This window comes from Lolium perenne, chromosome 6 (genome assembly GCF_019359855.2).
Source record: "Lolium perenne isolate Kyuss_39 chromosome 6, Kyuss_2.0, whole genome shotgun sequence".
NCBI lineage: Eukaryota > Viridiplantae > Streptophyta > Magnoliopsida > Poales > Poaceae > Lolium > Lolium perenne.
In genome coordinates this window covers 178,300,286-178,311,350 of record NC_067249.2, presented here as the reverse complement: position 1 = coordinate 178,311,350, position 11,065 = coordinate 178,300,286, and the positions used below count along the sequence as shown (strand labels likewise).

At 45.4% G+C, this 11,065-nt stretch overlaps 2 protein-coding genes across 3 annotated transcripts; both read right to left on the bottom strand.

Moving 5' to 3' along the window:
* Positions 1-1,820: 1,820 nt before the first annotated feature.
* Positions 1,821-3,302, bottom strand: LOC127306812 (ethylene-responsive transcription factor ERF026-like). The gene has a single exon (XM_051337524.2). It carries the CDS (start codon positions 3,209-3,211, stop codon positions 2,414-2,416), a length of 798 nt encoding a protein of 265 aa, XP_051193484.1. The 5' UTR covers positions 3,212-3,302; the 3' UTR covers positions 1,821-2,413.
* A 3,273-nt stretch (positions 3,303-6,575) lies between these two features.
* On the bottom strand, positions 6,576-10,806 carry LOC127306813 (chaperone protein dnaJ A6). Of its 2 annotated transcripts, none has more exons than XM_051337527.2 (8): positions 10,649-10,806; positions 9,917-10,094; positions 9,676-9,832; positions 9,422-9,560; positions 7,779-7,912; positions 7,560-7,702; positions 7,241-7,439; positions 6,576-7,163 (listed from the first exon to the last, which is right to left on the bottom strand). In XM_051337527.2, exons 2-8 carry the CDS (start codon positions 10,070-10,072, stop codon positions 6,838-6,840), a joined length of 1,254 nt encoding a protein of 417 aa, XP_051193487.1. In that variant the 5' UTR covers positions 10,073-10,094; positions 10,649-10,806; the 3' UTR covers positions 6,576-6,837. The 2 variants fall into 2 exon arrangements, with proteins under 2 accessions (XP_051193487.1, XP_051193486.1); XM_051337526.2 differs by having other exon boundaries at positions 9,658-9,832; positions 10,649-10,805.
* Positions 10,807-11,065: the final 259 nt, after the last annotated feature.

Sequence of the window (11,065 nt, the reverse complement as noted above, 5' to 3'; positions counted from 1 at the left end):
ACGGGCAGACAGAGAGTAAATTGACCCAGCGAGGGCGGCGTACGGTACGTCCCACCTACCGGTCGAGCGCGCTGGAGGTTTTCCGGATCGCGAGATCGACCCGGCAGGTGGGCCTGCACGCGGACAAAACCCCAATATCGTGGCAAAAGAAAAAAAATCCGACGGGATATTCAGCCGATTCTCCTTGTCGCCGTCAGTATGTGTTGTCATTGGCAGAGATGGCCGGTGGGCTCTCTCTACCACTTCGTACCGCCATGCCATCCTCGTTCCAAGATGAATAGACGTGCGCCGTCTACTCTACGGTCGTTTGTCTCTGCAGCTGAAGAGTGTGTACATACTCCTACATGATTGTATGTATAGACAGTTGGCGAGAAATTGTGGCTTGGAATTTGAAAGCCTACAATTGTACTTACAACGTGTGGCTTGGAATTTGGAAGCCTACAAAGTGTGTCAACAGTTTGCGAGAAATTCATTGATCGAATGGTAAATGGGCCATATGGACAACAGAGTGTGGCAACTTCCAAGCGTGCCAAGACCAAACACGTGTTAAATTGCTAAACTTTGGCTTAATTACAAAACATGGCTGGAAATCAAACACCCCCTGGGTACATAACCGTGCACAATTCTCATTTGTTATTCCAGAAGATTGCGATAAATCCACTTTGATTGAACCGTGGTGTCAATTTGATCTTGTTTCTCTCTGTCCCAACGGAAAAGGCGGGACTACGATCAGGTCCTACTGGATTAAATTTCTATGGGTGACACGAGAGCTCCCCTTGGTATTTTAGTCGGTGGAAGTACTCTCGGAAAAACTTTTAACATTCTTTGGGAGCCGGTTGACAATTTAGATCATATAGATGGCCAAAGTTTGTTTGAATGCACCATACAACAAAGAAAAGGACTCTTTTCGAGGTTTGAGTCAATAAAATAATTTCTTTGAAACATAATGGTCAATAATCCTTAGTATATTTAATATGTGATTCAATACCATAAATCAATCAAGCATGTCACGTAGGAAAAAAACTCGGATAAAATCATGTAAAGTTCCTATGAAAATAAAAACAGGTTTGCAGTTATCATGTGGTAATCTAGTGGATTGTGACAGTCCATTTTGATTTAATCGTGCATAGCAGGGATGTGAGTTTTGTTAGTTTACTATATTTTGTAGAAAGAGATGCTCAAAGTCACACCTTGAGTGACAGAAAAAGTGATATATACACATGTTCAATACTTAACTAAACATGGTTGGGTGATTTTGGTTTGAATTGGTTAGTACTTCATTTTGATGTGTTTTTAGAGTAGCTTCTTAAACATAACTGTTGTACTTGTGGGCACATCTTCTGTCTAAAAGCTTAACTAACATATTGAGCAAATGTAAACTGGGCCTAGGCCGGCGATGTAGTAGTGGAATAATATCCGTAGTGATCTCAAATGTTAGTACTCCCTCCGTTTCACCAAAAGTATCTTAACTTTATCAAAATTTGGATGTATTTGGGACGGAGGGAGTACATGCAATTAAATAGTGAGAAACAAATGTTCAGGAAAAGCGTAGGCCCTTTTGGTTCACATAACTCTAAAAGCGTGGTACAGAAAAAACGCAGAAAAATGATAGAAATATGTGCAAAACATTAGTTAAGATTGGGTTTGTTTTGTTGGTAGAGGACCATTTCTTTCCTAGAATAAGAGTTTGTGGTGGATGTTATGTGGAGTTCTTTTGATTCCCTCGGAATGTTACAATGTCCAATGAATTTTCATTGAGCGATTTGTTTATAGAAATGCCCTGTTGTGGTAGAAGACAATACTCCTATCTAAGAGTTAAAATCTTTGAAATAGCTTCTGAAATGCTACGGAATACATATGAATTGAAGAGGCCCTACATGTCTCAGTCCCAGCTTCACGTAACCTAGGAAGGGTGAACAAAAGGACAACATCGAAGGAAAGGATTGCAGTGTATCATTGTTCAACAGGAGGACAATGTCATGATGAACCACCGCACGTTTGAGATTTCCAGAACGAAGTATTGTATAGATTGTAATATTTCTCTCTTTCTTTTTTCTTCTTTTGTGGAAGATTATGTTTCACATTCCGGATACAAACACACATACACGCCGTGAAGAAACAAATGAAATTTCTAGGGTAGTGCTTGGAGTATGCATGTAGCTATCTCACGTCGCAGAACGACTTGTCACCATGGCGCGAAGCGAAGCACGAGTTAATTGGGGACGAAATACTACGTGTCCATGTGTCTCGATCGGTCTTCTGTTGCGGCCAACCACTGGCCGCGCCCGCGTCCCAACGGAACGGTAGGTCCAGCACTGCTCCGCCCACAGGAGCGGCTGGTGCAGCGGGGCTTCGCCGCCGTCGTACTCCTCGGCGGCCGGCGGCCAGGCAGGTATGCACCAGAGGCCATCCCTCAGGTCCAGCACTGCTCTACCCAAAGGAGCGGATCGTGCAGCGTGGCTTCGCCGCCGTCGTACTCGTCAGCGGCGGGCGCCCACGCAGGCGAGCACCAGAGGCCGTCCCTCAGGTCCAGCAGAAGGTCGGGCAGGTCGAACAGAGCGTTTTCCTCGCCGCTGCCGGCCGTGCCGGAGCTTGCGGGCGATGTACTCGACGTCTCGGCGACGGAGGAAGAAGACTCGCACTGAGCGGTGACCGTGGCAGCCGTACCGGAGCTTGCAGCCGATGCACTCGACGTCTCGTTCTTCTCGGCCACGGCGGAAGACGGCTCGCATTGCGCGGCAGCCAGGGCGGCCGCGGCCTGGATGTCTGCCGGGGAGGTGGAGGCCGGGCGCGGGAGCGCGTCGGCGAGGTGCGGGAAGTTGAGGTGCGCGGCGCGGCCCTTGATGGCGACGGCGGCCACGTCGTGCGCGCGCGCGGCCATCTCGGCGGTGGGGAAGGTGCCGAGCCAGATGCGCGACTTCTTGCGCGGCTCCCGGATCTCCGACACCCACTTGCCCCAGCTCCGGCGCCGCACGCCGCGGTACGAAGGGTGCCTCCCGGCCGTGCGCTCGTCGTCGTCGGCGACAACCTCCGTTTCTTGGCTCAGGCCGCCGCCGGGAGCAGTGGAGCTGCTGGTGGCCGTCTGCCGCTTGCGCTTCACGGTCTTGGGGCGGTGCAGGTTCTTTGGCACGACTTGCGCGCCACCATTGATTACCGTTGAATCTGAAGAGGAGGAGGAGGTCGTGGGTGCATGGATCGCGTCAGACTCCATGGCCGGCCGGCTCTCTAATTCTCTACTATAGCTCAGCAGCGTCTGCCTACGAGTGACAGCCAAGGCTGGGGTGGGAAGGAGCGGTGTGGGCGAGTATAAATAGCGGAATAATTAGTGGGAGGGAGGGAGCCCCATGATTTTTCTAGACGATTTCGCCACCATGCGGGGCTAAAATAATTGCGTTGTGGTTAGGATCTTCTGAATTAACAAACACAATAGAGAAGTTCTGCGATTGATTAGATATTTGTAGGTTGGTGCGACCTAGAACAAATGGAAGGCTCGTATTGGTATATTGTTTTAATCAAATGGCGACCGCCCAGTATATGCACTGCTAATTCAGATCTCTAATTGTATAACCCCAATTATATATGATGCATAAGTCAGGCCAAATGATATTTCTCTTCTTCTTCTTGTTCCCGATGCCAACACGAGCTTGAACAAGGCAGCTGTCCACGCCTCTAACTACTAGCCGTTAGTTTAGCAAGATGTTGTTTAGGCAAAGGCTCATTCCTTCAACCCGCAGGCGCCTATTATTCGTATTTCCGTGTGCCATCTCAGACCACTTGTGCTGGAGTAGACTGAACTGCTGGTACAACTGAAGGATCTGAGGAACAATGATGTGCTAACGGCAATGCCACACCATGGACGCAAAGACTGGGAAACAAGGAGCGGAAGAACATATATATCTGTTTCAACGGTCTCCTCATCCTATTAGAGTAAATTCCACTATTTCTGAGGAATGTCTTTCTTTTCTTTAGTTTTTCTGAACAAGTACGTCAACGGTCTCCTCTACCTATTAGAGTAAATTCCACTATTTCTGAGACATGTCTTTATTTTCTTCAGTTTTTCTGAACGAGTACGTGTGTCCACATGCCATTCTTAAGTAGCACCATGACTGACGTGTCTGCATTCCGAGGCAGACATGCAAACAGAAACACTGCTTCTTAAGTTGATCAGCAGCAATAGAGAACCCGCAGATACGATGATTTCAACATGAACCCCACATTGAAAGTAAATTGCATCCTCTGATGCGTAGATAGATGAAATTGTGTTCACGAAGCTTTACTAGAGTGAGCAAACAAAGTTACCAGCTCAAAGTCTAGATTCAGAAGTAGTACAACACAGCAGGCATTAGGCCAACATCTCTACTAATAATAAGCCAATGCGACCGTGGTACGTCCCTAAGAAAATATCCATAATTTTCAGCGTATTTACATGATCTGCCACCGGGAAGTGAAGTACCGGTTCAATTTTATTTTCCCCTCCCCTGCTCTCTCTTTCTGCCTCCGCATGTGTTCGTCCGCTCGAATTCAATGTCTATCGCCTCTCTTATTTGGTCCCCGTCTCCCACCTCGCCGTTATCCTTCTTGGAGTTCGCCGTCGTCGACGCCGCACTCGCCTACCCTATTAGCTCCCGGTCCCGACTATCCTATGAGCTCTTCTATCTCGCCCGTAGATCCGCCACCGCATCCGCTTACGCCGCATTACCCCACGCTCTGCCGGAACGGGCCTCCACCGCGGCCTCTCGCGCCTCCCCTCTATCTCGGAAAAAGTCCTCCCCATCCATCCACAACCTCCCCATCATTCCCGAACCTAAATTATAGGCGCCGGCTTGCCTCTGTAGAAGACGGCGGCGAAGGGCCCGCCCTGCTACTGGTACTAGGGACACACAGGGGAGGCTGCCGTCTGGTCGTTCCTCCCCGATTCGCTCACCATCCAACGAATCTACCACCATGCCTAAGGGAGAGAGGCGTACGGGGGAGGAGTAGTGGTGGGGTGTAGGGAAGGGGATGAGATGTCGACGCCCGGAGGGAGATGGGCGGGTTGTTGCAGGTGGAGGGAAAGTGAGATCGAGGAACCTCGAGACGGAGGGCAGACCGCGAGCGGCTACACGTGTGGAGCTCAAGGAGGCCGCGAGTGCCTCCTCTGCTTTTGCTGCTTCGTTTTCGTTACTCATCTTTGCGTGCGTGCTCTGTTCTAGGCTTCTAGCTGCTGCGTGCTTTGCTGCTAGCCTGCTGCTACCTGTAGCTTTCGTGTGCGTGTGTTCTGCTACTGATTGTAGCTAGCTGGTTTTCTGATGGCCATCAAAATGTAGTATACTTGTAACAACCTGACAGCAAGTTTCCAGCTATTTGGATGTACAGATGCACGTTTCAAGCTATTTGGATATATAGCTATAAGGTTCAGGCTTTAAATTTCAGTGTATTTGTTCTTTTCAGCATTGTACTACTTTTCAAGTTTCAGTATAGGTTAAATATGAACTATGATGAAAATTTGTATCGTTTAGTAATCTGATCTTTTCCCATGGTAAGCATTCCAGAATGCCAAGAAGGAAAAAAGTTTAGGGCTGTACAGGAGGGTACTTTACTTGGCTTTTCTTTCCAAATTAATAGTTGGTTAGCTGTGAAGTTTGGCATCTCAAGTAGTTCTGATCATGTATAACATGAATCTGGCAACTTTGGTATGATTGGCGACTAGAACAGGGGCAGCGACCAGGAAATAAGTTGTGATACAATAACAAGTGAGGAGCTGTACAAGGTGATCAAGAATGGAGGGAGAAAAGGCGACTAGGGACAATAATGTTTTCACTTAAATCAGAGGTACAAATTTGAATTTCACCTTGCTAATTCAGTTGCCTCATACATTATATAATTGCTTCACTATATATTATCTACTGCAGTACCAGGGCTACAAATTTGTCATGTGTATAGATGAAATCATGAACTACGACTAAATTATTTCATGCTATAATTCAATGCTCTTTTTTTATGTCAACTTAGTTAGAATCATATGCTAAAGCATTTCTTCCGGCTTATGATCTGTTCTGGAGAGGTCCGTCTTTTCAGCCATGACAATTTCGTTTATTGGCTTATCAAGTGCCATCCTCAATGATGAGAACCAGAACTGGATCCCATAAATTTTTCGGGCATGCTAAATCAACATCAGCTATGTTTTGTTTAATGTGAGATTCAAAGGTACCATAGCCCATAATTTATTTTGGTCTTACTAAGTGCACACCGATCAACACTAGAGAGTTTCTGCTCAAAGGGCTGGTTGTGAAATTGATTTCAAATGCAACTTTGTTACCTCACACAATTGTGCATAGGTTTGTTCTAACGAGTTTTTCAGACCTCTCCAAATGAAGATATAGAGTAATTTTTTTTTGCATCCCGTAGACTGTCTCTAAGAGATAAGAGTTAAAGTATAAGATGAGTCTGATTCTTCATAAGTTAATACCACAAAGATAATACGTTAGGGACAACAAGAGCAAATATGTGGTGCGGACTATTCTTGTTATTTAGGTAAACTGTAAACCCATGATGGTGTACCACATTATCTTGCACTACAACTAGGACCAAACATATTTCAAAGAAAGACGTGTTTTAATTGATCATTTGGAATTGCTAAAATGTATCGAACAATTGGCTACCCGTAGCAAAGCACGGGTATTGTGCTAGTAGCTAGTATGAATGATTATGGCTAACAACTTGCAGTTTCAATACAGCAAAAAAAAATAACAATATCGCTACTTGACAGGTAAATTAAAAGGAACAATAATAGAATGAGAGTTTGACAAATGCAGACAACGCGCTTAACCAAGCACCCTGAATTGCTAGACATGCCCCTTACTGCTGGGCACACTGTACCCCTCTTGGTGCACCATCATCCTCCTCCTCGTCGTCATAGGCTTCCTGCCGCCTCTGGTTCTGCCTGCGCCTCATCTCCTCTTCGATATTCACGTCGTGCATGGTGGTCTCCTCGCACTCATCCAGCTCCATGTCGGACGATTGGCTTGGCCTTGGCGGCAGAATCTTCTCCAGTGATTTGCACTGGGCAGGGCTCAGTACTCCAGGCTCAGGGAACTGGACGTTGAACTCAACAAACAGCCTGCCTTTCATGAATGGCCGGCCATGCTGAGGCATGCCCTCGTCATTGATGGCCTTGTGTTGACCTATTTACACACAAAAAAAAGATCAGCATGTTGTACAGGGGAGAGGAATAGTTATATATAAGAGCAAAATTCTATACCAGGCTTTATGATCTCCCCAGGACTGGACTTAATAAGAAGCTGCCGACCATCAAGATGAGTCAGAACAAACTGGAAGCCACAGAGAGCCTCCGTAAGAGAGATTGTATGCTCAACGAATAGGTCCTCGGACTTCCTCTTGAACTTTGGGTGTTCTTTAAGTTGCAGGACGAAAACTATGTCTCCAGTAACTGTATCAGGCTGCGAAAACATTAATTGACATCGTTAGTACGATTCTCCTAGGTATGTGCATGCAAGTGTCAAGTGCTTTGCACAAATGCAGAAATGTGCTAGTTTGGCGCTTGTGTAAAAGGAACTCACAGCTTCATCAGCTTCACCCTGGAATACAATCTTTTGGCCATGTTGCATTCCTTTCTCCACATGAACTTCCAAAACCTTCTTCTCCTGGGCTAATTTGTTCCCTTTGCAGCTTTGACATCGATCCTTGTCATTTATCATCTCACCTGAATGAAGACAAATTATAAGAGAACTCAAGCAACAGATATAACTAAATGATGGAAATATGCAATGGTACCATACCTTTTCCTCTGCATTCAGGGCAAACAGTATTCATCTGTTGAATCATGCCAGGTCCTATCTGTCTTGTTATCATCCTCATTCCAGCACCACGACAACCAGAGCAAGTAGCCGTTGCCCCACTCTTGGATCCTTTCCTGAATGTGCAACAAGATACAGTGAGATCCTTGCAGCTAATATACAAATGAAAAACGGAGCACGGCACCAGATTTTGTATATAAAGCTGAAAGTACACCAGGTGAATTTGCAAGTTCCCTTTACGGAGTCAGAACCACATTAGAAACAACAAATCTGCAACGATCCCAAGGGGCTAAGTCAAACTGTGTACCCTCAAGCAAAGGCACGGTGCAGCAGCTGAACCGCAATAGATGCTAGTCAGGCAGAAGACCAGTGCCTAATCACCACTTAAGGAGGAGGCAGGAGGGTGCTACCTAGGCGCGCCACCTAGAAGGCCGCTTTAAATACTGTAGGCAATGGACATCCGCAATCAAACAGATTATTCTTCATACTTAAGACCATATTAGTATATATCCATTCCATTAATTAACTATTTTATTTTGGGGAATAGTCAATTCAATTCCATTAAATGCATAATCACCACTTAAGGAGGAGCAGGAGGGTGCTACCTAGGCGCGCCACCTAGAAGGCCGCTTTTGACTGATACATCGATACTGTAGGCAATGATCCGCAATCAAAAAGATTGTTCTTCATACTTAAGACCATATTAGTCTATATCCATTCCATTAATTAACTAGTTTATTTTGGAGTTCAATTAGCTACCTAATCTATTTTTTGGGTAGTTTATGTGAACTGCTGATGATTAATGAGTCACGTCTTTGCACCTAATCTAATTTTGGGGGGATAGTCATTTCAAAAGTTTATACCTACTACCCATGAATAACGGGTCACTTTTTGCATTTAAGCCACCCCTGCCCGTGCTTCTTAATGTGAAGAGAAACAAGCAAGGGCATTTCATATGATAAGTGATTAGCTACCCTTTAAAGATCACACCTTAGAACAGGGAGGCAATTTACAGACACTAAAATCCATAACAGGACTTGAATGGAAGGCACAAACTACAGAAAGTCCACCTAATCAAACAGACGACAAACTTCTTTCAGCAACCACAGCTGGTAAAAAGCATGTTTGGCACTAAGTAGACAACGCTAACACCTTTGCAGATAAACGGAACAAGATTCAACTTTTCCAACCTTGATGCAACAAAAAGGCATACTGGCAATACAGAAATTGCATTACAAGATTTCACAAATGAACATATAGTTAATCTACCGATTAAGATTTTGAAATGTTGCGAAAAATACTATTATGAAAACTAGATCTCTGGTGCCTCAATATACTTCAGAAGAACAGAAGAAAGCAAGCTTGAACTGTTGTAAAGAAGAATTATTCAAGCTGCTACATCCCCAAAGAGCATCGAACATGTGTTTTTATACTCGACAGAGCACAGATGTGTAAGAGAGACTTTGCTTGGAGCTAATAAAATTTAAACCACATAACTATGTACACTTGATTATATGTCTTTCTTGTAAAAGTACTGGTAACAAGATATACTCCAAACTTGAACACAGTAACAATCATGTCTGCAGGAAAGGCGATCTACGAACTGAGAGCTTGCAAAAACTTACCCTTTGCACTTTCCACAAAGAACATTACGTGACAAAGATAGCTTTTTGGTAGCTCCATTGTATAGGTCTTCCAAGGAAACCTTCATAGTATGCACCACATCTTCCCCACGCTTTTGTCTGCGTCCTCTTGAGCTACCCCCTTTTACATCCAAAAAAACTCATGTAAGTACACATGGATTCAATTACTTCTTACAAAGTAGAGACGCATTAAGAACTTGATAACATAAATCTTATACCGCCAAAGCCACCACCACCTCCAAATAGTTGTTCAAATATGTCGAAAGGACTGTGCATATCAGCACCGCCGCCTCCTCCCATTCCTTCCTTGAGGGCATCTTCTCCATACTGGTCATAAATTTCCCTCTTCTCAGGGTCATTAAGGACCTCATAAGCCTGCGCCAATTCTTTAAACTGACCAAGATAAACGAATCGTCAGCGACCAGCAATCCAACAAATAGTGCAAGTAGTCATATAAAGAAATGCTGTCGCCACAACCTTCTCAGGGTCTCCACCCTTGTCGGGATGGTTCTTGATAGCAGCTTTACGGTAAGCCTTCTTCAGCTCATCCGGTGTCGCTGTCTTGGATACACCAAGCACCTCGTAGTACTTGGTGTTGTTGCTGGCCTTCCTTGGTGGCATGCGCCCAAACATGGCTGATAAAGTGGGCTCCTACCTATATGAGACGAACTTAATAAGATCGCCAGGTGATGGAAGTACTACTCCAGTTACACTAAAATTGAATATTTTTGCAGAAATTATCTATAGGCTACACTTGCAACTCTAAACATCGTTTTGCAAATAATGAGAAAACTACTTGTAACACGTTCTAAAACTGTAATGACAAAAGGAACATGTTGTACTGAATCCCCTTCTACAAAATCTGGACATATATACGGACGGAATTTCTGCCTGAACAAGGAAAACAGGGAGCCGTCAAGTTCGGAGGCATCCTGATAAACTAATATTCCCAGGCATCAGGGCACAAAGGTATGATAAATCAAGTGAAACCACTATATCTAACCCGCTGAGCCACGAATCTAACACCCCGACCACCGAAACCCACCACCACTCCTCGAATCGACAGGACGAATCAGATCGAAAAGCCAACCCGCGAACAGATCGAGCAAAGAAGGGATCTTTTTTCTCGAACAAGAAAGCGCGTCCACGATCTACCCGGGCACCGGGACGGAGACGAGTAAGAGTGGAGATCTGGCGGCGGATCCTTACCTCGCCGGCGGCGCCTAGGGTTTTGATGGCGCGGCGGGGACGAAGGCGAGGAGGTCGTATACTGCTCGAGCCGGTCGCGCTGGGAGAAAGAGGGAGCTGACGGACCGCGGTTGCTCTGGCTTTAATATGGGCTTTCCTGCAGGAATCTTGGTGGTGTGAATAGACGGAACGAAGGCCACCGGAACCGACTATGGTTTGTGTTACAATCCGGTCCCCGCACGTTTCTCTTGGCTCTCTCTTCCACGAAAAAAAGTCTACAGGCTACCGCGACTGACCTTCATATGCAAAATCATAAGAAAAAACACCAGCATCCCAAGTTTAGATCTTGCTCATCTCTCAGGAAGATAGACATTGCAACATGAGATAACTTTTAAAATGTATATTTTTCGACGGAGGAAGTACTACTTTTCTGCGAGG

Coding starts and splice junctions, on each gene's coding strand:
- LOC127306812 (XM_051337524.2), bottom strand. CDS start 3,211: ATGGAGTCTGACGCGATCCATGCACCCACGACCTCCTCCTCCTCTTCA.
- LOC127306813 (XM_051337526.2), bottom strand. CDS start 10,072: ATGTTTGGGCGCATGCCACCAAGGAAGGCCAGCAACAACACCAAGTAC. Junction 9,833..9,916: donor AGGGTGGAGACCCTGAGAAG/GTTGTGGCGACA, acceptor TATCTTGGTCAG/TTTAAAGAATTGGCGCAGGC. Junction 9,561..9,657: donor AGGTGGTGGTGGCTTTGGCG/GTATAAGATTTA, acceptor TGGATGTAAAAG/GGGGTAGCTCAAGAGGACGC.